We start from the raw sequence: 27350 nt of genomic DNA on the forward strand, positions 1-27350 counted from the left end.
TACCACTCTGTCTTCTCTCTGCTTAGCTTTAGATTTTTTGAGCTAGGACAAGGAACCTCTTTTGCTATATAGCTATAAAAACACTGAGGGCAATTTGTAAGTGATAGTAACAGCAACATCTTGGACTAGAGCATAGCTTGACCTATGTGTATAAATACCTTTACCTAACTCGAGCAGGCTCTTTAGTCTAATAGACAAAGGCACATCACAAAGCTGAAGTTCGAAAAAACTCAAAGGGGAACTAAGATGTTAATGTTTAACGGTGAAGGGGACTGGACTTTGGTGCAGCTGGTTAAGGGAGCTGGTAGCTTCTCCATTAGTCATTCATTTCAGAAGGATGTCTTTAAACTTAGGCCAGAGTCTCAGCTGGGTTAAATTGGCCCTGAAATCAGTCCATTTTACTCTATCTTGAGGATCTGGCTTATGCTCTAGTGGAACCACAAGTTCTTCGGCTTCATGCGGGAATGAGTGGGTGAAATTCTCTGGCCTATGTTCTACAGGAAATCTGACTAGATCAGTGGTTCCCAAACTTTAACAGACTGTGAACCCCTTTCACTAAAATGTCAAGTCTCACAAGCCCCCTCCTAAAAATGAATGTTTCCAGAAATAGTCTCCTTTACCGGAGTATAAATGATAAAAGCAGTGATCTTGGAAATATAAAATTTGTTTTTATATTTCCAAGATCACTGCTTTTATCATTTATACTCCGGTAAAGGAGACTATTTCTGGAAACATTCATTTTTGATATGCTTATTACACACTACTTATCAATTATTATTTATGATTACAGTATTTTTATTACATTATGAAAACAGCAATACTCTTCCAAGATCTCACTTGCGTAGCTGGTATCACTTTGAATAAGCCTGTTATAAGACAAGTCTCCTTGGAGTATCAGATGTGAAACAGCATGAAACTATTGAAGAAACCATCTCAAAGAGTTCCTCCTACACAAGCATTCAGGTGTTGAGCAGTCCAGGCAAACAACGCATGTTACAACAAAGCTTAAACTTGTTCTTCGTAATTTTAAAACCAATACTAGCTGCCTGTTTAATTTTAAAAACAACAAAAAATATCCACTTCCCTTTCCATTTCTTATAAGGAATCTTGACGTTTAAATCTTCTCAGTGTGATAGATGTGCTTGCTTTGATCCGCTTAGCTCTTGGAAGTCCAGGGGCTCCGCGCTGCTTGCCCCTAGGGACAGCTCTGTCCGCCATGAGGGATTTTTTTCCCAAAACCCCCCTGTAACATTTCACGAACCCCAGTTTGGGAACCACTGGACTAGATGATCAGAAGGAAGCATTCTGGCCCTAAGAGGTATGACTGTCACTTTTGTGCTTTCCTAGAGAGCCATTTTATTCTCTTTAATAAAATAGAAGACACAATGGGTATGTATCCTGGCAGGTGCTTGAGTTGCTTTCTTACTCTCTGATGCAATTAGTTGGCTCCTGGAAGGTAGATCTTGTACCCACTACATTTTACAAAGGAACCAAATTAAAAATGCCCCGTGGCTGATGGAGTTGTGAAGATATTGCAGGTCTGGGCAAGCGGTGAGGTGTAGTTAATTTCAACCACCCAGAATAGAAATCCATGGGAAGGATTTACTGAAATCGTCAGACTGTAAATTAAAAGTCTCGCTAGGTGCAATAGCTGCTTTTAACATTTGACCTGGCTAATACAAGTGCACGAATGGTAAAGAAATAGGTTAAATGTTTCCTAAGGAAAAACCACAGGGAACAGCAGCGCTCACCATGGCTCTTTAATTTAATTTTCAGCTATTGATTTACGTGAATTGATAAGGGAGTAGCTGAGATAGGATTCAAAGAGTAAAATGTATGAGGATTTTTTAATAACTTGGAGAGGGGGAAACCAGACTGATTAACTATATCAACATTCTCCCAGGTCTTTAAAAGGCAGAGATTGTCCGAGTGTTACAGGCAGGCTTCTAAAGAATGGGGTCTGAAATTCACCTTATGCCTTTATTTGTTGATCATTTTGATGGAGATTGAGGTTTATTTTGAAGTGTTTTAGTTTTTTTTGTTGATTTAAAATTTTCACAGTTGGGCAAAATAGTGGGTGTTAAGCCTCTGTTCCCTGATTTGTATTGATTTTACCATTGAATGAAATTATGGTGGGGGCAGGTCAGACAATAATTATTGCAGTGGGTGAGGTTCAAAAAGCGAATGCTTTATAAATATTAAAACACAAATTGACAATGTCACCCGTCACAATAGCCAAAGTAAAGAGCCTTAAATCAAACCCTGATAATTTCTCAAGCAGCATTTTTCAGACGTTGCCTATCTGTACATTTTGATTATTAGCGGTGGAAATATTTTTTCATTGATTTCACCATGCACATGCACGCAGAAACCAATGTGTGTGGGCACTGACTGATAAAAATCCAATCTTTCCAAGCCTATGTACAGATCAGCTACTCAACCTCTAGGGAAGAAAGTGTAACCCAGGCCTCCTTGGGTGTGGCACTCTATCCCCCTCTAATGGCACCTAGACCAGGTAGCGATTGATGAGCCTGCAACAGCCTTGGCTAAGAGAGAGGTGTGTCTTAGCTCCTGCAGTAAGCGCCAGAGGTCCCAGGTTTGATCCTGGCCGCCAACATCTGTTGGCGTTACAAAAGCATAGCTGTACTAAGGCTGTTTCAAAGAGGTGGGAGGGACAAGTGGCCCCGCCTGCTGCCCCAGTCACCGCCCCCGCAGCTCCCACTGGCTGCAGTTCCCCATTCCCGGCCAATGGGAGTTGCAGGCAGGAGCAGCGCAGAGATCCCCTCCCCTCCCCTTTCTTTCCCCCCGCCCCGCCAGGGGCTGCGCCGCCGTTGGGGTGTGCTGGCCACTTCCAGGACTCAGCACGCAGGGCCGGGGCTGGCAGGGAGCCTGCCTTAGCCCCGCTGTGCTACTGGACTTTTAGCAGCCAGAGATCGGGATCGACGGTCAGAGGTTCCAGGATCGACCAGTCGATCTTGATCCACCGGTTGGTGACCACTCCGCTATAGTATCTTGCAGCATTGTAAAGCATGGTACAGTGCGGGGTAACACTATAGAATCCTATAGTCGTGTAGGGTATAATGGTATAATAATGTCTCAGCTCTCTTCCCAGACTCCCCTGGGGTAATGCAGGTGACTACCCTAACATGACTGGCTAGCAAGTACAATTAACCAAGCTTGCCATCTCACTTACATGCAGCACTGGGAGAGCGGCGCCAGGATGGAGGTTTCATCATGGGAATGTCTTCCAAAGCTAGGGGACAAACGAAGGCAAGGGTGAACCGCTGCTACCACCAATGCCCCAGGCATGAAGCTGTGATTAGAGGATCCGATCCTATCTGAGAAGTGTTCAGAGGAGGCACTCAACACTGGGGCTGGATCAGACCCTTGCTCCTTGGTTCACATAACAGAATGAAACAAAACTGGCCATGGGGCATGCTGGAAAGGCTGAGATGCCAGGACCTGCAGGAGCTGGGCTGTTACAGGTTAGAGCGTGCTGTGCAGGGGCAGGCCGAATCCCCATTGTGCGTGCCTGGGCAGTACGCCCTTCATTTTCCTGGGCAACAAATTCTTCTCCCAAAGTAAATGTAGATACACATTCCAGGATGTCAGGGCAGAGATCAAGTCACTCATAGGCAATGCTACCTGAGGCCTGGCCCCTCCCATGGTCCCAGCATCATCTGCCCTTTTGAACCACTGGACCATCTGCCCACCCCCCAGCTTCATTGGGCCCCACTTACGTCCCCCCAGCACAATCTGACCCCCAGCACTGTCTGCCTACTCTCAGGCCCCCTGGCACTCAGCCCCCCTTTGTGTCTCCATCTCACATTCCAGTGCCCCAAAAGTCATTGCTGGGGCGTGTGCCTTACCCTCTGGCATTGTCCAGATGAATGAGGAAGCCTTCATCCCCGAACTTAGTGAACATTTCATAGTGATGACGGTCCATGTTCCCTTTGGAGAGAGAGCGAAAGAGAACATATTGCTCTTGCCATGCACTGAGCAGTGACTGAGTACCCCTTTGAACTGGGCAGGGGGAAAACTCTGCCGCTATGTCATTCTTCAGGTCCGCACTGAGCAAGAATTACCTGGCTAGGGCTGGGGTATTTGTGCAACACCAGTTGTGAGTCAAGAGGCCTGGAGTTACCTGACAGTAGTAATAGTCTGCTCTCCCCTAGTACCCCCAATCCCAGGATCTCATCTCAAAGTGCATTACCAGCAGTAATGAAATTACCTCCCTGCTGGCTAGTGAGGTGCTTATATGACCCTCATCACCACAGTGTCTCAGAATCGATGAGAGATTAACTCCATTTTACAGATGGGAAAACTGAGGCACAGAGTGAAGTGAAATGAGTCACCTAAGGGATGAACCCCAGAACTGCTAACTCCAGGATTTGTGTTTTCGCTAGGTCAGGCTCCCTTTCCTGCATCTTCCTCCTGTAAGGTGAGTGGAAGATGGACATCTGTCTATGCCAAGGGCGCTCAGGTATTATAATGAGGAGGGCATAGAAATTCCTAGATGAAAGGATAGTGGCGCCTCTTATAAACTTCTACGTCAGTTGACCTCAACCTGGCAGCCAGGGTCTGATTAGTGAGACAAGACCACAAGGGGGAAGACTGCAGAGGGAGGGCGGATCCTGCACTGCAAACACGAAAGCTTACCCTCCTTTGCTTGGCCCCCATCCCCGAGCTCCTGTCGCTGCCCTAGCACAACTCACACGGGTCAGGCTGCAGCGACCTTCTCGTGCTTCTGTGCTCTCTGGCCCCACTGCGAATCAACTGCCACCCGCTGAGCAGGGGAGGGGACGCCACCAAACAGGAGAGCGACAAAATTAAGCAAGAGAAATACCCAGGGAACACTGATGGGTAGGAAAGAGAGCCAGGGAGGGGAGCTGATAAAGCAGAGATGAGCTGAGGAGACATGTACCCACCGAGGCTATTGCAAAGGCAGCTCCACTAAAGAAAGATAATGAAAACCACTGCCTTAGCCCTTGCGCCCCGGCAACTCTGGGCGCGGCAGTTCGTAGCTCCGGGACCTCTGGGCGCGGCAGTTCGTAGCCCCGGCACCTCTGGGCCTGGCAGTTTGTAGCCCCGGCACCTCTGGGCGCGGCAGTTCGTAGCCCTGGCACCTCTGGGCGCGGCAGTTCGTAGCCCCGGCACCTCTGGGCTTGGCAGTTCGTAGCCCCGGCACCTCTGGGCGCGGCAGTTCGTAGCCCCGGCACCTCTGGGCTTGCTGTGTCAGTTATGAATGTAAAAAATCTGCTTGAGCCCCGGTACCTTGTTCATTACAAATTAAGGACTGCCTGTGTCCATAGGGTCACCGAGGGGCTGGGTGTTGGCTGGGCATTGTGTGCTTGCGGTATGAGAAGGGAGCCTTGAAGACAGCGAGTCTCTCAAATCTTCTCTACAGAGCAAGAGTAAGATTTGGAAAACCGGCTTCTGAGGCACTGAGTGTCCTTGAGAATTACTGGGGGGGTGAGGGGGGGGGGAAGGGAAGAAAGACACGAGATGAAGGGAGAAGGTGAAGGAGATGAAGAGAGGGAGCAGGAGCTCATTATTATTCTGTCCATCATACCTATCAGGAAGTCAAATATGGCCATGTCGATGATATTGAGCAGCCGGTTGCCGCTGTTGTAGGGGTAAATCTCCCTCACCGTGTTGCAGTAAAGTGGATTCACTTCCCACCTACAGGAAACAGAGGGGAAGCGTGAACGCAAGGCGGCTTCTCAAACACATCCTCCGGGAGCCACACGAAGGCAGGGATGTGATCGCGGTTGCCCCGGCCAGCTCTGCCTTGCCACGACTCTGTGAGCCCGGAGAATGGGCAGCGTTGAGATGCCAAGGGTTGGATTCAAGGCTGGCATGAGCAGCAGCGGCTCTGCTGACGAGTGCCAGCTGCTTCCACCGGGGCTGAGTTTGGCCCACACTGCTTCTCAGTGCCCGGCACATTTAGCTGGCTACCCTGCTTGGCAGATTTGCTTGTCTCTTGGCCACAGCAGCGATATTCCCCAATCCGCACTCCCCTTCGGCTGAGTTCAAACCATCCTAATAGCAAGCAGCCAGAGAGGGGAGGGGAGAGATTCTGCACCAGGCCCAGGCATCAGGAGGTGGTAGGCTACATGCAGGCAGCCTCTGGGTCTTGGCCTCTGCTCCTCCCCCCCGGGCACGATCACTCGCCCCCTTCTTGCTACTCCTCTGCCTCCGTTCACCGCACCGAGCTGCAGCATTTACCCACTTACTCCTCTTTTCCAGCAAACGAGTAGGACCGGATCCAGGGGTTTGGGATGGAGAGTCTCGGGGCCAGATTGAGGGACGGCAGGAAAGCGGAGAGGGATCCCTCCAGCAGGTGAGGGTTCCCACACACTGCGTACTCCGTCTTGCACATGTACGGGCACTTCGCAAAGAAACACACGTTGCTGGCTATGGGAAGAACGGAGAACCAGCTAGTTAATATAATGAATTGCCTACTGTATACGTGCACCACTGCCCTCTGCTGGGTGGGGTTGGAATGGCTCTGCTTTGGGTCATAGGCCCTACACTGCCACCACCCAATGGAGATTCACCTTTAACTCAGGTGCTGGAAGTGGTGTTTATGCATCAGGAAGATCTCAGTATTGCCAGGCAGTTCTGAGTGGCCATGATATTTAGCATTGTAACAGGAAGTCCTAGTGAGGGGCTACTGGTGCCTGAACCCCGCCCCCCTGTGCTGCCCCTTCTCCCCGAGCCCCTGCCCCTGCACTGCCTCTTCCAAGATTCCACCCCCTGCTCGCCCCTCTCCGCCCCCTCACCCTTACGGACAGTAAAAAGTGATGGAGCCATGACCTTCTGGTCCCCCCTGTTCTGGCACCCCCAGAGGGGGAATAAATCCTGTAGGAAAGTTGCAAATGATGGAAGCAAAACACTCTCTGGACCAGATCCTCAGCTGGTGTAAGTTGAAATCAATGGAGCTTTTAACAATTTACATTAGCTGAAGATTTACCTCTCTACCTGTTGAAGAGACTGCAAGTCATAATGTCAGAGAGAGACGCACACACACACCACTGCCCTCTACAGGATGGAATCTGAGTGTGAGCGGTGGGTATAGCCCACCTGTTATTCCCCACTACATTTCTAACTAGCTACATAATAATGTTACATACACCAAACCACACTAACAGAACATTATTAAAGTTGCCAAGTCAAGTACTCAGAAGTTAGGAGATGCCAGATTTAGAGTTGCCTGTGCTTAATTCAGCCCCCTTGTGCATGTGCATTACAATACAGTCTTTAATTATGTGGATAGAATGCAGTTCTCCAGCCCAGCATTCCACTGCCTTAACCATGGGATCATCCTTTCTCTTCCTGTCTCATTCACCACACACCTTCCATCTTCTGCCACAAATGAGACAGGGGCGCTAAACACAACAGCCTCATTCACTACACAGCCCTGATTCGGTGGAAGACGCTATAGAGGTATTATCATAAACATGAGTCATGCTGAGTTTGATCTCTCCAATGCAGCATCTAGTACACACTTCCTCTGGACCTTTCCTGCATACGCCTCTTTCCCGATCAGCTTGGTACTGAGGAATGTATTCGTAAAAGGAACTCGCTTCTGCACCTTCACTCACATACCGGGTGAAACGAAGAAGACGCTCTGTAGGATTTCATTCTTGGTGACCTCCAGGATGTCCTTGGTGACGTTGATCAACCTTCCAATCGTAGGCGGGACCCGTCGGAAATCCAGGATCCTGTCGCAAAAGCGAAAACGTGTCAATCAAAGGGTCCTGGAGCAGAGTCCAGGAGGTGGGGAAGGGAGATGATTTCTCAGCACATGGTAGGGCTGGGAAAGCGGTCCAGCAACTGAATCCAAACCCCGCTCCATAGAAAGGAGCTTGTTTCCATTCTGAAACCACTCTCCTTTTTAAAAGTCTGACAGCACTGCCCAATTCGAATCTTTCTTGTGTGATCTCTAGCAAATATGCAAGCCCATTTTACGCTCCAAACCAAAAGAGGTCTGAGCTGGGATTTGCCGTTTTGACAGTTGGGCCTTGTTAGAGTTTGGAGACATTTTGGCTATTCCATCCAGGATCTGCTGTAATTCTAAGCATCTTTTCCTCAGCTAGTTGATCGTGTATCTATATGAGTCTGTTGTCTCTTTCAAGGGTGACTGCCAAGGGCCTGCACAATGTTGTGTTTGACACTCTGCAGAGATGGGCTGAACCTGTTACAGCACAGCACAGACAGTGGGAAACTGGGAGGGGCTCGCACACACCAGGAGCCACTTAGCCTATTGTCTCAGCTGATTCATCTCCCTGATCTCACTTCGGAGAATCAGCGGCCTGGGGCTGAGGGAATTTTTAATGACTCTGGGAGTGGAAAACCATTGCTGATTCCTGAGTCAGTAACCACTGGGCAGGATCAGAAATGCTGTGATGCAAACACTGAGCAATGCACTCAGCTTCCAAGAATCAAACATGAAACTGGATTTAGCTTGTCAATTAGCAATCACTTAAAAAAAAAAAAAACAATATTTCCCTCCTATCTAGCCTCTTTCCTCTTCAGACTTCAAAGCACTTTACAAAATTGGGCAGGTGAACATAAGACCGGCCACACTGGGTTAGACCAAAGGTCCATCTAGCCCAGTATCCTGTTTTCCAACAGCGGACAGTGCCAGGTGCCCCAAAGGGAATGAACAGACAGGTATCATCAAGTGATCCAGCCCATGTTGCCCTTCCCAGTTTCTGGCAAACAGAGGCTAGGGACACCATCCCTGCCCATCTTGGCTAATAGCCATTGATGGTCCTATCCTCCATGAACTTATCTAGCTCTTCTTTGAACCCTATTATAGTCTTGGCCTTCACACCAGCCTCGGGCAAGGAGTTTCACACAACACAGCGTCAACCTGTGGAAAAATACTTCCTTTTGTTTGTTTTAAACCTGCTGCCTATTAACTTCATTTGGTGACCCCTAGTTCTTGTGTTATGAGAAGGAGTAAATAGCACTTCCTTATTTACTTTCTCCACACCAGTCATGATTTTATTGACCTCTATCATATCCCCCCTTAGTTGTCTCTTTTCCAAGCTGAAAAGTCCCAGTCTTATTAATCTCTCCTCATATGGCAGCCATTCCATACCCCTAATCATTTTTGTTGCCCTTTTCTGAACCTTTTCCAATTCAAGTACAGTGAAACCCCGCTATACCGCGATGTTTGGGGTCCAAAAAATTACATCGTGCTAAATGCGGGGTTGCGGTATAGCGGGGTTTCAAGTCCGTCAGTGGTCCCCAAGGCGGTGCATTGATGTGCGCCGCCTAGTGCCCAGCAGGGGAGAGAAGCCGCGGCCCCGCGCCTGCTGGGGACAGAGAACAACAGGGCTGCAGGCGCAGGTGCTCACTATCCCCGGCAGGCGCGGGGCCGCAGCTTCTCTCCCCTGCCTGGCACTTCTCTCTCCTGCCTGGCAGGCGTCATGGCGTTGGGGACCACTGGTACATACGGTACTGTATTACTGTATGTCTTAAATGGGGGCCAAACTGTGATTGCGTTATATGCGATTTTGCGTTATGGCGGGGCCCCTTATTGCGGGGTTTGACTGTATATCTTTTTTGAGATGGGGAGATCACATCTGCACACAGTATTCAAGATTTGGGCGTACCATGGATTTATATAGAGGCAATATGATATTTTCTGTCTTATTATCTATCCCTTTCTTAATGATTCCCAACATTCTGTTAGCTTTTTTTGACTGCCGCTGCACATTGAGTGGATGTTTTCAGAGAACTATCCACAAGGACGCTAAGATCTCTTTCTTGAGTGGTAACAGCTAATTTAGACCCCATCATTTTATATGTATAGTGGGGATTATGCTTTCCAATGTGCATTACTTTGCATTTATAAACATTGAATTTCATCTGCCATTTTGTTGCCTGGGCTCCTTAAGTAGCTCTTAGCAGTCTGCTTGGGACTTAACTATCTTGAGTGGTTTTGTATCATCTGAAAATTTTGCCACCTCACTGTTTACCCCCTTTTCCAGATCGTTTATGAATATGTTGAATAGGACTGGTCCCAGTACAGACCCTTGGGGGACACCACTATTTACATCTCTCCATTCTGAAAACTGACCATTTATTCCTACCCTTTGTTCCCTTTCTTTTAATCAGTTACCAATCCATGAGAGGACCTTCCCTCTTATCCCATGACAGCTTACTTTGCTTAAGAGCCTTTGGTGAGGGACCTTGTCAAAGGCTTTCTGAAAATCTAAGTACACTATATCCACTGGGTCCCCCTTGTCCACATGCTTGTTGACCCCCTCAAAGAATTCTAGTAGATTGGTGAGGCATGATTTCCCTTTACATAAACCATTTTGACTTTTCCCCAACAAATTATGTTTAGCTATGCATCTGACAATTTTGCTCTTGACTATAGTTTCAACTAGTTTGCCCAGTACTGCAGACAGGCATACCAGCCTGTAATTGCCGGGATCACCTCTGGAGCCCTTTTTAAAAATTGGTGTCACACTGGTGTCATCAGCTTTGTTTTATAGATGGTTAAACTGAGTGCCAGAGAGGTTAGATGGCATTGAGGCACAGGGAGTCTAGGTGCGTCGCTCCAGGTCACAGAGCAGTGGCAGAGCTAGAAATGGAAGAACTCATTTCTCCTGACTCCCTAGCCCGGAGTTTGAATGATCCAGCTACAGGCCTAACTGCCAGCCTTATTCATCATTTAAGCTGGCTTTGTGAAAGGAAGAAGATGGAGTGAAAAATCTAGCAAAATTTGGAACTTCTCCCTTGTTCTTAGTGGGACCTCTCCCTCCTAAGGGAGAGGAAAACTGGCTCCTTTTCCAACGGGATTTCATTTTATGTTGTTACCTGGGGCTGGTGCAGAGCACCAGGTTATCCCCCATCAGGGTCACAGCCTGTTTCACTGTGGGCTTGCTGCAAACAGAAGTTGCACCGGTTTAATTCAAATCAGTTTGAAACCCGATGTAGGTAAACTGGAGCAGCGGATGCTTTTACATACGTTTAAAACTGGTGATATCGATTTAGCCAGCACCTGTAAATGTCCCGATGGGCCCTAAACCGCTATAAGCCAAGTTTAAACCCACCTAAGAGTGTCCAGACACAAAGAGGCAACGGTTTAACTAAATTGGTACAACTTTGTGAATGTCAACCAGGCTTTACATGCCAAACGGCCCCCAGCCCTAACTGGGACAGACCACTTGGAGGGCTAAGAAGGGTGAGTCACCTCTAGGGTTAGTTAGTCTGCGCTATCTCTGCTAAGATTGCCAACTCATGGCTGCTTTTGGAATGAGGACATGTGGCTACTTGGAACTGGACTGAAACCACTGGCTCATTTTATACCAGGCTTCCAATAGACATGGGATTGAAACTGCCAAATTTGGACAGGTAACTCGGAGATGAAAGGCTCTCCCCTGTCACCCAGCCTCTATTTAATTGAACTTGACTTCCAGGAAAAGAAGGGGAGGGCTGAAAAGAAGTGTTCTGCCTTACTAGAGATCAGTGAGCACTTTGAATTCACTTTCAGAGGGACTGGAGAATTTACAGTATGAAAACAGGCCTAATGCAATTCTGCATTTCCCTCTGAAGTGGCAGCTCACGGAACAAACTCTCCTGCATTGTCAGGTGTTTGTTTCCTGTCTCAGCGAGCAAAAGTGACGCCGAATATTCTGTGTGATTAAAGGCTTGATCCCAAAAGGATCTCAGCCGCTGCAAATTCTTACTGACTTCCATCAAGCACGTCTCAGGATCAGGGCCAAAGTGTGTAATGACTATTTTTTCCCATAATGCAAAGCTGTCCCCTTTGATGGTCTTTGGAAATGGGCCTGACTCGAAAATGGAAACAAATCTGGATTTAGCAAATGGCCTTTTATCCCTTCAAACCGCCGTTAAAAACGTGGGATCCAAACACTCCCAGAGGTGGAGGGGTTTGAAATCTGGATCTGGACCTAAATGCTGCAGCTCAATAATCAAGGGCCGTCGACCTCAACCGGAGTTTTGGACAAATAAAGACTCACTAAAATCTGGCTCCATCTGTGCAGTGAGGACGTACGATAACAGCTGGGATTCTAATTGTATCCCCTTTTGGCTGATGGTTTTCAGAATGGAGTCCAGCCACTCAGCTACTTTAAAGCAATATTACCCAGCCAGTGCTGTTTCCAGATCTTGCAAACCAGTGTCAGCCTCCGAGGGAAGGGTTTGCATTTCAAGAACCCTGGCTCTGTTGTAGCTGGAAGCTACTGCAAGGGAGGAAGGGGACAACGTCCGACCGTTTGGAGTTTAGGGCGAGCAGAGGTTGTGATTAGCGATGGGAGAGAGAGTGGCCTGGCCAGAACAGTGAACTGGGAGTCGGGACTCCTGAGTTCTAGTCCTGCCTTTCTGTGCCTCATTTTCCCCATTCATAGCATGGAGGAAACATTTTCTTGCCTCACAGAGTCGATGCTCTGAGTTGGAATGAATTAGCATTTGTAAAGTGCTTGGAAGTCTTTGGCTGGAAGGGGGTATAAAAAGGGAAAGACTTATTAAACCCCACGTGCTTATCGACCCTCTGTCTCATTTCCTCCTCTGACTTCCCTGCTGGGGTGGTTGCCTCAGAGAAACAAGACAGTTCACCAGTGCTACAGGCTAGCAAGCCACTGACCCATTCGCAGCAGGTAATTCATCATCCAGTCCGTCGTCATGCACGTGCCTAATCTAAAGCTTAGTGAAGTCAATAGGGGTCTTTCCTTTGACTCCATTGGGATTTGCATCCAGGCTATAGCCCCGCAGTGAAAGATGTATGAAATACTAGACTGACACTGTGCTTTACATTGGCCAAAAAGTCATGCAATGCCCAATCCTGCTTCCTCACATCAACGCTCTTCGGCCCAGAATTTGACTTCAATGGGAGTTAGGTGCCTAAATACCCTTAAAACTCTGGCCCTTATTAACATCCATGAGAAGAAGGAGGAGGCCCATACTATGACTTGGATTCCCCCAGGCCACTGCGGGTTTTTAGCCACTGAATTAATGGCTTTTCTCCCAAGGAAGCGAGAAGAGGAGTAACTCAGAAGCTCTGTGTTCTGGGCACAAGTACCTGTCGAGGTGAAAGGCAGCTATTTCCGCATTGTGCCTCTGAAAGTCAACGAAGTAGAAACAATCTTCTGGAGTCTCTTCCTCTCGTTCCTGTCTGAAAGAAATGAAGGGGTTACTAACCAGGCCAGGAGAACATGCCAGGGGAAGGATGGGAGCGACCTGGGAGCAAGGTGGGAAGTGAGCTTTACAGAAGAGCCCAATGCACCAGCAGAGACCTGCAACGCTTGTGCTAACGACATTCCCAAAGGACAAGAGCATCAGGCTACAGCCGTCATTTAAAAGACACCGGTGACGGGCCAGGAATGATTAAAAGCAACAACTGGACGGAGCAGTGCTCATATACTTATTGGAATGGCAGACACACGGAGAGAGGCAGGAGGTGGGCGGTGCTTCCGGGTGTTGTGCCTGCATTTAGACCTGGATTGGCACCCGCAGAGTCCTTGTTTACCCACAAGGCAGTATGCAGCCAGGGGCCAGGCTGCTCTGCCAACATGCCTCACTCCTCACCACCACCTCTAGCGTCTCGCTCTTCCTGTCTCTTTGATTCTTGGTCCTTCTGCTGAGACTGGCACCAAAAGACTTAGGGCACAGATTCTCAAACTGGGGGTCGGGACCCCTCAAGGGGTCATGAGGTTATTACATGGGGGGGTCGCGAGCTGTCAGCCTCCACCCCAAACCGCGCTTTGCCTCTAGCATTTATAATGGTTTTAAATACACCTCTACCCTGATATAACGCTGTCCTCGAGAGCCAAAAAGTCTTACCGCGTTATAGGTGAAACTGCGTTATATTGAACTTGCTTTGATCAGCTGGAGTGCGCAGCCCTGCCCCCCCGGAACACTGCTTTACCGCGTTCTGTCCGAATTCGTGTTATAGCGGGTTGCGTTATATCGGGGTAGAGGTGTATATAAAAAGTGTTTTTAATTTATAAGGCGGGGGGTCGCACTCAGAGGCTTGCTATGTGAAAGGGGTCACCAGTACAAAAGTTTGAAAACCACTGCCTTAGGGTATGTCGGCTCTGCAACTGGGAGGTGTGATTGCAGCATGTGTGGTGACAGTGGTCACTCAAGTATACGCCCAGGGACCTGGGTGGGGGGGGCTAATCTGTGCAGCCACCCGTGCTGCTACAACTTCACTATTGTAGTTACTAGAGCTAGCTGAGAGCTAGGTAAATGACATCTACCTGTGCTGCAGTCCCATCTCCTGATAGCGTGTAGCCATGCCCTTACTGTCAGCTTTGGACACCTGTCCTTTAGCAACAGGACTGCGACCAGCAGTTTATTTCCCTCAGGCCACCAAATAGCCAGCAGATAGTGATTCTGAGTCACCACCGTCTCAGTTTGTGAAACAGCACCAGCAGTTCCATATCCCCTGAGCTAATCAGTCCTCCAAACTCATGTGTTCAACAGGAAAGCATGCTGCAATCCAAAGCTTGCTGGCCTCATCTCCTCCCAGCAGGCGAGCTGAGACATACCTTCCTACCAGCCACAGCTGAGTGAGTGCCTTCGGAAACTACATATTTTACCTCTTGGAATTCATAGAGACAAGCCATGGGGGAAAGAGAGCGAGAGGAACCTCTATTATAAGCACATAGTTGAACTCCGAAAAGCTCGACCCGTCATTCCGAGCCAAGGCGGTGCGCAGAAAGCAATCTGAATGGAAATAAATGTAAAGGGCCAAAAGGGCTATAAATAAATGCAGAAGCAATTTAAAACTGCTATTCAACCACGAGCTAGCTCCTGGAAATATACTTGGGACTTCAATAAAAAAAACAAATGAAGGAAAACAGGAATTCTATTGGGAAGCAGCAGAAATGTATCGGCCTCAACAATCTCCCGCACACACACACACACACACACACGACAGACAGCACTGTCTTGCGTCGTCAGCTGTGTGGAGCGAATCCGGTTTTAAATATGCAATTCCAACAACAGGTGTAAGAACTTTGTGTGGTTTTCTGTGCCAGGCACACCTGTGACACAGTGGGAACTAATGAGAGCTAATTTTTATGGAAGACTTTTGAGCCGTCAAGACAAGGTTTACTGAATAAAGGAGACAAAAGATGCTAATGCAATTTCCACATCCTTTGCCAACCTGTTTTTATTACAAAGCCAGGTTGTCAGCGTCCCATTGCTTCACCCCATCCACTCCAGCCTGGAGCTATTCACTTGCATCATGTCCTTCCCTGCTGAAACAGCTCAGGTTGTTTGCTGTCAGTGGTTATTTGCGCAGATGGCTCTGCTAAAGAAGCCAGAGGTCAACTGCCTTTATTATAGCGTAGGCCACCTTGCTTAACTGCTAGGTGAGGCTGTTTTGGGAAAACAGGTGATTTAGAGCTAATACGTATGTACCCTCTCCTTACCTCATGGGTTTGAACATGGCTTTCCCAAAGTCCTGGAACCGCAGGACCAGTTTCAGATGTACACCGCTGGGCTTCACAACTTGCGTTGGGGAGGAGAATAAAACAGAGTGGGAAATTCTTGATTTGACACTGGTAAAATATTTCTTAAGTATCATTTGGTATCAGAGAAATTCATCTTTCTTCTCCACACGAGTAAATCTCCCAACTAGTCTGGATAAAATAGCTCATGTCAGCTGGGCTATTTATTGCTAATTCGCTGCTGCATCTCACCCCTATAGTTCTTGCCATGGTAATTTTCCCTGATCCTGCTCTATGCTAGGCAGACTATTTTCCTTTAGCATTTCTAGTCCTCAGTCATTTGACATTTCTTCTCTGTGATCTTGGATTTCTCCATCTCGCTTGCCTTTATTGAACAATAAGCAAGAGTAAAAGTTGCTGGTGGTGCTGTGCGTACGTGCAAGTCAAAATCTGCAGTGGGCGTGCCGGGTGGAAGCTGGCTGCCTGGATTCTGCCTTCTAGGAAAATCTTCAACACAGCGCAGGAGCGTAAGTGGGGTTGGCCAAAGAGCCAAGGGCATGGTCTATGGTATGCCTACTCAGCTGTTCTCACCAGGCACTGAGTGCTACATGTAGCCCCCTTCGCAAGTTATTATACTCTTAGAAAAAACAGAGTGAACAGCGGGGCTCAGAGCTGGTCCCAGCCGCCATGTGGGGTGACATAAGTGTTACATTGGCGCCCACTGCAATTTAAAGTGAATTTCATGCTGGTGAAAGCTGCCCGCGGGTTTACATCCTGAGATGGTGGGCGGAGCCTACCAAAGAAACTGAAGCCCCACCCCTCATTTAAGGTTGGGGCCATAGAGCTCAGGATTTGAGTGACAAAGCTGCATAGACAGCCCTGGAGAATGGAGCTCTCTGCTTGTTCTCAGAGCAGGTACAGCCTGGGCATGGAGTAGTGTGAGCTTCCCCCATGCTGCCCTGCGAAGTTGTCTCAACCCCAACCTGGAAGGGTCCCCTCTAGGGGCTGAGGGGGTTAATGCACCTCCATGCTCACTCAGGGTTTGACTCAAAGCTCATTAAGTCAATGCAGAGACTCCCAATGCATTCAATGAGTTTGGGAGCAGTTCCCCAATTCTTGGCCTCACTTTCTGAGACTAAAAGCAAAGGCACCAATTAATCCCACTTGTGGTCATGTGCTTCTGTGGTCCAGTTCCATTAGAAACAGAACTCAGGCCATCAGCTTTCTTCACACAGGCCACCAAAGAGCCAGCAGAGAGAGAAGGGCTTTGGTTCAGTACTGACCTGGTTTGGATTTGCAACGTTCACCTTTATTTTTGAAGGCAGCAGTTTGCACAAAGGCTGAGGAATTACCAAATGAAGCAGGAAATGTTCATGTGGGATTCCAGGAAAATTCAGAGCTATTATTTCGCCTACAAGCCTTGCATTTAACAGAAAAAAATGTCCTCTCCATACAAGGTGTCAGGTTTGCTCAGCTATCTAGTACAAGGAGGTAAAATGAGCCGCAAGTAGCGAGGACACAAATGAATCACTTACTCTGGGTGCAGTCACAGGCTCCTAATAAAGCTTTCTCATCCTGACTGTAATCTGCAGGGAAAGAAAAAGGGATAAGAGAATCATTCACGTTGAACCTGGCCTCATGCTAGCAATTATTCACGACCCGGCCGCTGCCATTTCAAAACGGAGACCGCTGGAGATTGGTGCTGCTGGCGTTAACCAACTTGCCAAGAAGCAAACGAAATGAAGCAAGGTCTGGTGTCTGGCTCAGTACAAGTCTCAGAAAAGGCAGAGTCAGAGACCGGTGTGAACCCAGCAGTCACTTCTCACAAGTGACTAGCCCCCTGGCAGCAAGAGTTCGGGTCAACTGACTCGGGCTTGTGTGTGGGTGTAAAGGTAGCAGTGTACTGCAGGGCTTCTCAACCTTTTTCTTTCTGAGGCCCTGCCACTCCATGGCCCACCTCTGCCACAACAGCTGTTTTTCTGCATATAAAAGCCAGGGCCAGCATTAGGGGGTAGCAAGTAGGGCAATTGCCTGGAGCCCCACATCACAGGGGGCCCACAAATCTAACTTGTTTAGGCTTCAGCCTCAGGTGGTGGGACTCAGGGCCCTGGGCTTCAGCACCATGTGATGGGGGTTTGGCTTTCTACCCTGGGCCCCAGCAAGTTTAATGCCGACCCTGCTTGGTGGACCCTCTGAAACCTGGTTGAGAACCACTGGGGCTAGGACTGGAGCTTGTGCTCTGAGGCCCTCTCCCCTCATTAGGTTTCAGAGCCCAGGCCCCAGCCCGAGCCCTGAACGTTTACATTGCTCTCTTAAGCCCCGCAGCGTGCGCCAGAGTCAGTCGACGCAGACTCGCCGCCGCGGGTCTTTTGTTTGCAGTGTAGCCGCACCCTCGGGCACTTCGGAGCAGGTCGAAAAACTGAAAACCTATTTTAAAGCACGTCGACAATGTTACTGAAATCTGTCAGTTACGTTTTCAATAAGGTTTTGGAGAAAGTTTTATACAAAATAAAAATAAAACCCCAAGGCTGGAAAATGGTCACTACATTTGTGTATGTATTTATTTTTTACAAAAAAATCTTTTCATTTGAAAGATTCCAACCAGTTCTATTATGGTGCCAAGTGAGCAGACTTTCCCGACTCGAAACTCTTACCGGCACTGACAGTGTTAAAATCTTGCATGGCATGGAGGAGTTTGTTAATGGCCGGGCTGGATCGGGGGTACAGCCCATAGCGACTGATGCCCAGGTGGAATTGGAGCCAGCTTGCTTCCCGCCCAAGCTGCAGCAGCGAGTCAGGAGAAGTTAGGTTGAGCTCCTCTCTGTAAAGCTTATGTCTCCTGAAAAACATTACGTTATACGATGAAAAGGGCATGTCACTGAATGTAAATCCTTAGTGCTCCAAAACAAGCAGACTGCTGGTTTTCAAAGAGCTGGGAAAACGCTAGTAACCGACAGTTCCACGTTCTACAGAGCTTTCCAGCCAGAGATAGCAAATTGCCTTATGAGAGTGGGTAAGGATTATGATCTTGATTTTACAGGTGGGGAAACCGAGGCACACTGAGAGAGCACCTTGTCAAAGGTTGCCCAGGAAGACTGTGACAGACTTGGAACCAGAACCCAGGTCTCCTAAGTCATGTCTTAACCACGTGACCATTATTCCTAGTGTGGTGTTCTCTGTGCCAAACCGGAGAGGGCAAAAATATTCTTTTCATTACCTTTTTATGGTTATAGTGGGGTAGTAGCTAGACACAACAGGGACCCCTGTTGGAGTTCCATGCAAACTAACAGCCAGACAGCCTCTGCCTCACAATCTAGGATTTAGACAACACACAAGAGGCAAATAAACAGACAAATGGGGGAGGAAGGACGAGATGCCAGCAGAAGTTTTCATAGTTTTACAATAGCTTCCCACTTTAGCTACTGGGGCAGCAGTCTGAAAGCTCCGGCTGGTGGGCCAAAGAGGGGGATCTTCTGCTAATCTGTTGAATGAAACCCTTTGGGGGTTGGAAGGCAGGGAGGGAAGGAGAGTCCATAGAAGGGTCTTATACAGAGACGCCTGCAAAATGAACAGCAAACTGAACAAAGGCCAGGGTGCGAAGAAGCTGTGTCTGCTGAATGTTAATGGGCAAACTGGGGATAATAGGGGATGTCCCTAGCACACAGGGGCGTTGTAAGGATAAATCCATGAAAGATTGCGAGGCCCTCAGGTGCTGTAGTGATGGGGGCAGTCAAGTACCTAAGAGAGTCATTTTGAAAAGGGGCAAGTTTCAGAGAATAGCATCATAGGACTGGAAGGGACCTAGAGTCTTGCACTCATGGTAGGACTAAGTATTAGACCATCCCTGACAGGTTTTTGTCTAACCTGGTCTTAAAAGCCTCCAGTGACGGGGAGATCCCACAACCTCCCTAGGCAATCTATTCCAGTGTTTAACCACCTTGACAGGAAGTTTTTCCTAATGTCCAACCTAAACCTCCCTTGCTGCAATTGAAGCCCATTGCTTCTTGTCCTGTCCTCAGAGGTTAAGGAGAACAATTTTTCTCCCTCATCCTTGTAACAACCTTTTACGTACTTGAAAACTGTTATCATGTCCCCTCTCAGTCTTCTCTTCTCCCGACTAAACAAATCCAAATTTTTCAATCTTCCCTCATAGGTCATGTTTTCTAGACCTTTAATCATTTTTGTTGTTCTTCTCTGGACTTTCTCCAATTTGTCCACATCTTTCCTGAAATGTGGCGCCCAGAACTGGACAAAATACTCTAGCTGAGGCCTAATCAGGAATGTTCAGCAAATCCACCCTGAGATGGAGCACAAAGACGTATGGAGAGCAGTGCTGGTTTAATACTGCACCACATGGTTAATAGCTTCTTCCTGAGGGGACAATCAGCAGGAAGGGGCTAGGGAGGAAGTGAATTCCCCTGAAGTGTTCTCAGCTAATTGCTCAGTCAGGGATAGGAGGACTTGGCTTCCCCTTCTCTCCCATTGAAGGAAAGAGGTTCACGTTTGCTTCCCAGAACCTACAGACCTCTCTTGGTCTGCCCAGAGTACAGGGGGGTCTGTTGGAGAATGCGGGTCTCCATGGGGAGGACCTGTGCCTCTTCACTGGCTTTGAGCCCCCATAATCTCCTACCAAGTCCTGGGGAGCAGGACTCCACACTAGGGCCTCTCCTTCCCCCCCATCAGCCCTTAAAGAGAATCCCAGAGACCAGAAGGAATTCTGCTTAGGGGTCAATACAACCTGCTGCTGCATCCGATTTTAAGCGGATTCCTCTCGTGGGGTGGTTGCTATGAGTGACGGGGCACGTGCAAAGTTAAAATGTTTCTATTACATTTACGGCTTGACCCCGGCCTGCCTCCTCCTGTCTCTGGCTTGCAACCTCCCCAGAGTGTTGGTTTTGGCCCTGGGTGAGGGCTCGCTGCATTGACAGGGCAGGAGCAGGTGTGGGAAAGAGTCTCCTCCTTGAGCAGAGAAAGGGTGTAAAATGCATAGACCGCTCCTGTGTACTCCTCTTTTACCCATCCCCCTCTCTCATGACCCTTTGTCATTGATACAGGACAGTCACTTGCCCAGTAACTTCACTGCGTTTGTCCATGCAAACTACAGATTAGTGCCTAGGCTAATCATTGATCCAGGTGGTATTCAACAGTTTAAGCCTGAAACGTAAGTAACCCCGGACTTTTTGATCTGGGTCAGCATACGCCGAAGCAAGGCCAGTGACACCGTGGCATGCTGCTTTCCTCGGTCCCGGCAGGAAAAATGAACATTTCACATTTTCACTAGAAATCCTGCCAGGCCATAAAAGCAGGAGAGCCAACCTTTGCTAAGTAAACAAGTGAGGAGAGAAGGGGAAAAGTAGGCTGGTGAAAAACCCCAAATGGGTCCCTCTTACAGCAGCCAGGCTCAGGAATATGAGGGGCCTTTAACTAGAGTCAATGGGGAACTAGCCAAGGTGGGTGGGGGCAAAGGGAAAAGTCCTGGAATGTGGTGCTTTGTTTCTGGTTAGTATTTTCATCGACAGGGCTCAAGTGCTTGGCAAAGGAGGGTACGAATGTACAAGGGACGATTAGTTTGGATGCCTGCCTTCTATTTCTACCTTTCTGCTCTGTGATTCCAGCTCATCTAGCCATCTAATCTTAGGGTTTTATACTGTTCACCAGCACCATAGTCTCTGAATCCCCCAAACACCATTGGCAATTTGTGGCTCAATTTTCCCATCTATAAAATGGGGGTAATCGTTCCTCCCTCTCAGGGGTGTTGTGAAGCTGAATGCTGCCAGGTTAGTAATGTCTTTCAAGGCCCTCAGCTGGAACACCCCCTATCACAGTGACGTATTATTAATGGAGTCTATTTCTAAGTCAAGTGAAGAACAACAGGATAAAGTGTGTGTGAGTCAGTCTGTTCTGGCACTGTGCAAGCCCAGAAAGAGGCCAAACGATGGTGATGAGTATGTGCTGGTGTGCTGGAAAAATGACGCAAGTGCTCTTCATCTCATTTTAGACCTGCAGTCCTAGCATCCTTTTCACCCAATTGGCAGATGTTTCTGCTGCAGCTTGTCTGGAAGCGTTGCCTGCAGGGGGGTGATTACGTCACACAAGAGCTCCCCAATGTGCCAGTGAGATGGTTGCTCTTTCACAAAGGCTGGTTAGTCAGAGAAAGTTGGAGATACAGGGCAGATTGTGAGCAGCTGAGGTCAATCGGGATCGCTCCCCTCGCTGCAGGGCTGGTTAAACCCGCTGAAGCTCTGGCCTGGAATGAGACGGTCTCAATTACTTGACCTTGCCTGGTGAGGAGGGTCCAAGTGGGAAGGTCCCAGAGGCTGCTCTTGGGGTCATTCGGTAACTGGACAGGCAGCTGGACTCAGATGTAACAGAGGCTGTTGGCTTGGCTGGTACCACAGAGGTGCCCCCAAGAAAATGTGTTCCAATGGCACCAGAAACGGAGGCAGCCCCACCGAGCTCCATTGTTATTGCAGAGGAGGGCGAGTCCTTCTCCAAGGAGACCAAATGCAGTCAGTCACGCCCTCGCTCCTTGGGGCTGGTGTCTGCGCTGTGCCCTGGGCTCTGAATGGTGCAGTGTCAGAAATTATCTGCACCGATCAGCTGATTTAAAGCTGTTATTAACCCAGACAAAGGAGAAGTGGTGACATGTCTTTGCAGTAACTAAAGCTTATTACTGCCTGAACTGGGACCAAACCCAGCCTGGCTGCTCCAGGATTGGGGGAGTGCAAAGGTAGTTGGGGTGCTGTGTTGAACGTAGCTCAGACAGATCTCAGGATCTGGCCCTAGGGCCCTACTACACAATGCTAGGCCTTACAATTTCCCCTGGAACGCAGCGGGATTTCGGATGAGTTACACAGAGCTCTGTATGAAACTTTCTTAAGGGCCAGATCTGTACCTCAGGGCTTGGGTAATTGGTGTTTGTTTTCGTGTTGGTTGCATGCTTTTTAAAGGATGAGGAAGGCATTTAGGAGGCCAAAATAACATAAGATCGGGGCCTTCCATGACGGTGGACTCCAGGTCAGGACTTAGGGAGACCCTGAGAGGTGATGGTAGGCAGCCCAGTCTAGAGATATCAACCAAACTGGAGAGGTAGGGTTGTGTCTGAGTCCAGAAGCCGCAGTGAAAGAATCTTTTTATATTAAAATTACAATCAAACCCTGTCTCTTTTATTCCATGTGAACCACCACCGTTTTTTTTTTCACAGTGTTTAAGGTCCTAGATAGTAGAAAAGTTCATATCAATGTAAAGTGTTAATGTAGTCCTGTGAAAGACCGTGACAGTACCAGCTTTCACATTATTTCTGCCCGATACATGGTGACTCTATGAAGCAATTTGACAGCACTACATTGATTTAATGGTATAAAAGACAATTACCGGAACCTGGACCCTCCTTGGTAAGTAGAGTGGAACAGCACTCCTGGTTCCACAGCAAAACTTGGGGGGAGGGGGTTGGGGGGGGGAAATCGCTCTCTTTCATTAGCATTTTGCAAACCTTTGCAACATTTGCAGCTTTGGGCCAATCCTTGCTAAACTGCAGTGAAATTAACTGGCTAGTGGAGGGACATTCAGCACATATCCATTGGAGGAGGGAGCACTGGCTGTTCAGCAGAGCCCCGGACAGCATATACAGTCCTGATAAAGGGAACGCAGCCTCCCCGGCCCAGTTTGCATTGAAGTGCCAGGGTAGATCAGTGAAAGAAAGCAGGAGCCCGCAGCTGATAACAAGTGGTTCATTAACAGAGAAGGGGACCGGCTGGGACTGAACACTCTAGAAGAGGAAAGCGCCAAGTTAATCCAGGCCTTTAACAAAACACACACTGTTGGTCAACACAAAAGCTGAAAAGAAACTTGCCTCTGACAAGGAGCTTTATTTTCTGGATGCCCAACGTAAAGAAAATTAAAAGCATCGAAAGCAACAGAGGTCGAATGCCGGAGTCGGCATTGTTCAGACTGGTTGGAACAAAGGACACGCCGTGGGAGAGGGAACCCAGAAGGCTCTCGCTGTATGTGGGGCTGCACTCACTGATCTACGCCTGGCAACCACTGTGCGGCCCCCCGGTGCCCTGCAGCAGGCAGACGGCTGTGCACTCAGACTCGATGGCACCTGCAGAGCTCAGCCAGGCTGTTCCTGACCTTAGCTGTGGCCGAAAGGTGTGGGGATTACGGGGATTAAGGATGAGAAGGGACACCAGGAGCTGCTCCTTTTCCCTAAACTGTAACTAAAGAATTCACTAGGGGGCCACTGCTGGATACACATGGTGCAGCACCGTGCAAAGAGGTTGGTGTTTTCCACTGGGCCCTGAGGAATTGAGTATGCTGGAGTAGATGGACCAATGGTCTGGCCTGGCCTGGCAAATTCTCGGGACCACACGCCGCCTTCTTTTGTGCGCGCATCTCCCAGTAACATCATCACTCCACTGCTCTCCTCCAGCCTTCCCACCCGCATCAGCTGGGTTCTGCGTACCTCCTGGAGCAGGATTCAGCTCAGAGTTTCTCAAAGGCACATCTGTGCGGCTTTCTTCCATGCAATGCTCAAAGCCCCACGTGCTCCGTAGCAAGTTGGACTGACATTCTGGAGCAACTGGTGGCGATTCACCCTGGGATTAAATGTGAACATTTCCTGGCCTCTCAATCCAGCACTTTAGAAGAGTCGAATAAAGAGGAAGCGTTAAATCAGGGCACTTGGAACGGGGCTGGGACCTGTAATTCTGCTTTGGGAGGTGGCTGATGATAGTATGGGGCTCACCCCTTCCCTGCCTCCCTCCAACGGTCACAAGGTCGCAGACGATAGGAGTTTGGAAGTTTCTGGAGCACACAACCGTGGCACCAAACAGACAAGGGGACTGGTGAATGCTGACATTGCCCACCGGTTAGGCACCGCACAGTGGAAGCCATTTGCAGAGCATAACAACAACTTTATTGAACCCACTAACTTACAGGCAGTGCTGTATATTCCTATGTGCTAGCAGGTGAGATTTTTTCCCCCCATTACCAACTTCAGTTATAGAGACGTCTCTCTTTTAGCGAGCAGTCCCGTAACACCCCCTGCTTAGGCGGGGCCAGACGGATAAGCTGCCTTCCTACCTGGGGCATAAACTAAATGGATAAAATGCTCTACCTTGGTTGCATTACAGAATCAATGGACAGATCACACCTAGTATAAAAAGCCCCTTTCCAGAAACTGCCTGGTCTGAGCCCAAATGTACAGTCCTTTTGCCGTTTAGTGCCCCAGGAGGGAGGCGGGTGTGAGTTAATTCAGCCTGAGCATGGTCTCAGAATGCGTCCCATGTTTATGAGAACCATATATTTTATTTCAAAGTGACTGAGGAATAATCAATACACACTCCCCCAAAAGAATAAGAGACAAAGCTAAGTCAAACAAGGGCAAGCGACTGCCTGGGCAGCACGGATTCGCTCCTGGCTGGGTAATAAATAAACGTCATAACCACAGGCAAACTACAAGCATTTCTTCACCACAAACAAAATAAGCTGCAAAGCGAAGGGGGTAGACTTATTACCAAATAGTAGGCGCTGTGCCCCGGGTTAGAAGGCACCAGAATAATGCGAGTGTTGCCAGCATTTAGTGTTATGGGCTTTTGTTGGTGATGTAGGGTGTCATCAAATCAGCTACGTGATCTGATTCTGTTTAAAGTTCCCACAATGCACTTGCTCCGGGAACATCCATCTTAGATTCAAATTTCTAATATATTCCCGACACGTTGCCCGGCTTTTAAAAATGTAATCTCTCTGCTGAGCACAATAGAGATTTGCATGGCTCCAAAACCTCTGCAGGTTAGATATAGTTCCTATATAGACCCTACATCTCAGGCATGCACATATCTGCCATAATAGCTAAATTGTGTTCACTCTGAGCATCTAACTTGCAGCCTACTGTTATTGTTAAGGTGCTGATACAACAAGATAGTGTCTTGGTTGAGATTATTCCCAAAGCAAATTCCAAATCAATATCCAGTCACAGGAACGGCAGCATAACCTGATAATGCTTAAATGCTTTTTACTTAGTTACCCTCAACTATATTTCTCCCGCTTTTGTTGTGAATAAGTACAGCCACCTCACTGCCTTGAGCGCCCGGTTTGCTCAGCCATGTAAACATACTGTGCAAAGGTATTACAAAGCACAGCTCCTAGTTTGTTCTGCACAATCGCAACACTGCAGGCTGTTTGCAAAGGGTAAGTGCCAGGCACGTCAGTGGTAAAAACTAAACGGTGCTCAAGCATTTCCAAGGTGCCTCTTCACACCTTGACTTCAATGGGCACTGGAGATGCTCCACACCCCTGCAAATCAGGTCTTAGGTGTCTCAAACTGGGCATCACATAATGGAGGTATTCAAATGACAGGCCACTTACGAAAATGTGGGTTTAAGTGACATGCCTGAGGGCAGCAGTGGAGAATCCAGGACTCTTAGAAACTAGCATTGCTAAGTAAATATTTATTTATATCACTACAGTATAGTTCACTGACCTGCATAGCTCTGGACTAGTCTGTTAACTTGGACAGAAGATGCTTCAGGCTGCTTCTCTAGTCTAATCAGGTTCTGCCACGCTCATCCTCGTGATATCTGAGCACCTGCCAATCAGGCACTGAGCGATGTGACTAGCATATGCCAGGTGTTGTTTGCCACTTGAAAAAAATAAAGAAGGTCTCACCAGCACACTGCCGAGTTTCCAGTCTGAAGAGTACTGTGCCGTGCCATGGTTAATGTCTCTCTTTGAGAATCTTTTTTCTACTTAAGATACATATCTGGCCCTCATTACCATGGTCTCTGGAGTCTGGCAATCTTGCCCAGTGTGATAGGAAAGTGGCATGATCACCAGTTTATAGAGGGGAAACTGAGGCACACAGCACAAATATGTTGATCTCTGCTGAAGTGAATTTAAATCCAACAGCAAAGTGATCCCTTGTACAAGAGCCTCAAGATGCAGCTACACACTGCACATCCTGGCGTTTACATGGCTGCTCCGTGAAGTGTCCTTTATACCAGCAGCGTCCACAGCTGCAGGAAAAGCGCGTGCAATGCAGTTCCAGCCTCCCTTCGCCCGAAAACGTTTCTCAACAAAAGAAAATGCATTGAGTATCCACTAGGGGGAAGAAAATAGGATCCTTCCCTCATCCCCTAATCAACACGTCACTTAACACTTGGTAAAGCAACCCACATCCTTTCATGTAGCTTTTACTTCATACATCTGATGAAGTGGGCTCTAGCCCACAAAAGCGTATGCACAAATACATTTGTTAGTCTCTAAGGTACCTGAAGGACTCCTCGTTTTGTTTTTTACTTACACTAATGTTTTGCTGTGGTTTGTTACGTGATCAAGGTTGTTCTCATGTTCAAAGCACTTAATCTGTGTCAGGAAAATAATCCACATGTGGCTAGGTTTCCATCTCAAATAAACTGAGACTAGGGTGCAACATGAACGTGTGAGGACTGTCCTTTGGTTCTGTGTTTGTACAGCGCCTAGCGCAACGGGGTCCTGGTCCGTGCCTTGGGCTCCTATGGTAATACACATGATAAATAATAAGCCAAGCGTGAGATGGGGACGTGTCGGAGCAGTATGGAGACGTGAGCGGGGAAGACATCGGAAGGGAGAGGCGGAGTAGAAGGAAATGAGCACAGATAGAGACATAGTTGAGATTAGGCAGGGCCTGGAAGGATAAGGATAAGGCACCTGGGTATGAAACAGCAAAAGGCCAGAGCCGGTGAAGGGAGCCAAGCACTAACTCTTGATTTCTGCAGCTCTCCCCTGGAGCTCAGACCCCAGCCCCTAGCATTGCCCAGGGCCCACACTCACAAGGCATCACTGCCTGAAGTGAGCGTGTGCTGAGACAACAGTGATGGCAATACACAGGGGAAGGCCGATATTACCCGAAGCACCGTGGGAGAGATG

At 48.3% G+C, this 27350-nt stretch overlaps 1 protein-coding gene across 3 annotated transcripts in view; it reads right to left on the reverse strand.

The window, feature by feature from the left end:
• The window catches only part of FAM20A (FAM20A golgi associated secretory pathway pseudokinase), a 55427-nt gene that overhangs the window by 6203 nt on the left and 21874 nt on the right, over positions 1-27350 (reverse strand). For 2 of the 3 annotated variants that reach the window (XM_065563672.1, XM_065563671.1), the window contains exons 2-10: positions 18098-18282; positions 16979-17029; positions 15426-15504; positions 13067-13159; positions 7612-7727; positions 6237-6417; positions 5573-5682; positions 3870-3951; positions 3194-3253 (exon numbers count right to left, since the gene is read on the reverse strand). In XM_065563672.1, coding sequence (XP_065419744.1) covers positions 3194-3253; positions 3870-3951; positions 5573-5682; positions 6237-6417; positions 7612-7727; positions 13067-13159; positions 15426-15504; positions 16979-17029; positions 18098-18282 — 957 coding nt within the window. Of the gene's footprint in view, positions 1-3193; positions 3254-3869; positions 3952-5572; positions 5683-6236; positions 6418-7611; positions 7728-13066; positions 13160-15425; positions 15505-16978; positions 17030-18097; positions 18283-20272; positions 22826-27350 lie in introns of those variants that run through there. The other variant, XM_024104627.3, reaches the window with a different exon arrangement.

This window comes from Chrysemys picta, chromosome 12 (genome assembly GCF_011386835.1).
Source record: "Chrysemys picta bellii isolate R12L10 chromosome 12, ASM1138683v2, whole genome shotgun sequence".
Lineage (NCBI taxonomy): Eukaryota > Metazoa > Chordata > Testudines > Emydidae > Chrysemys > Chrysemys picta.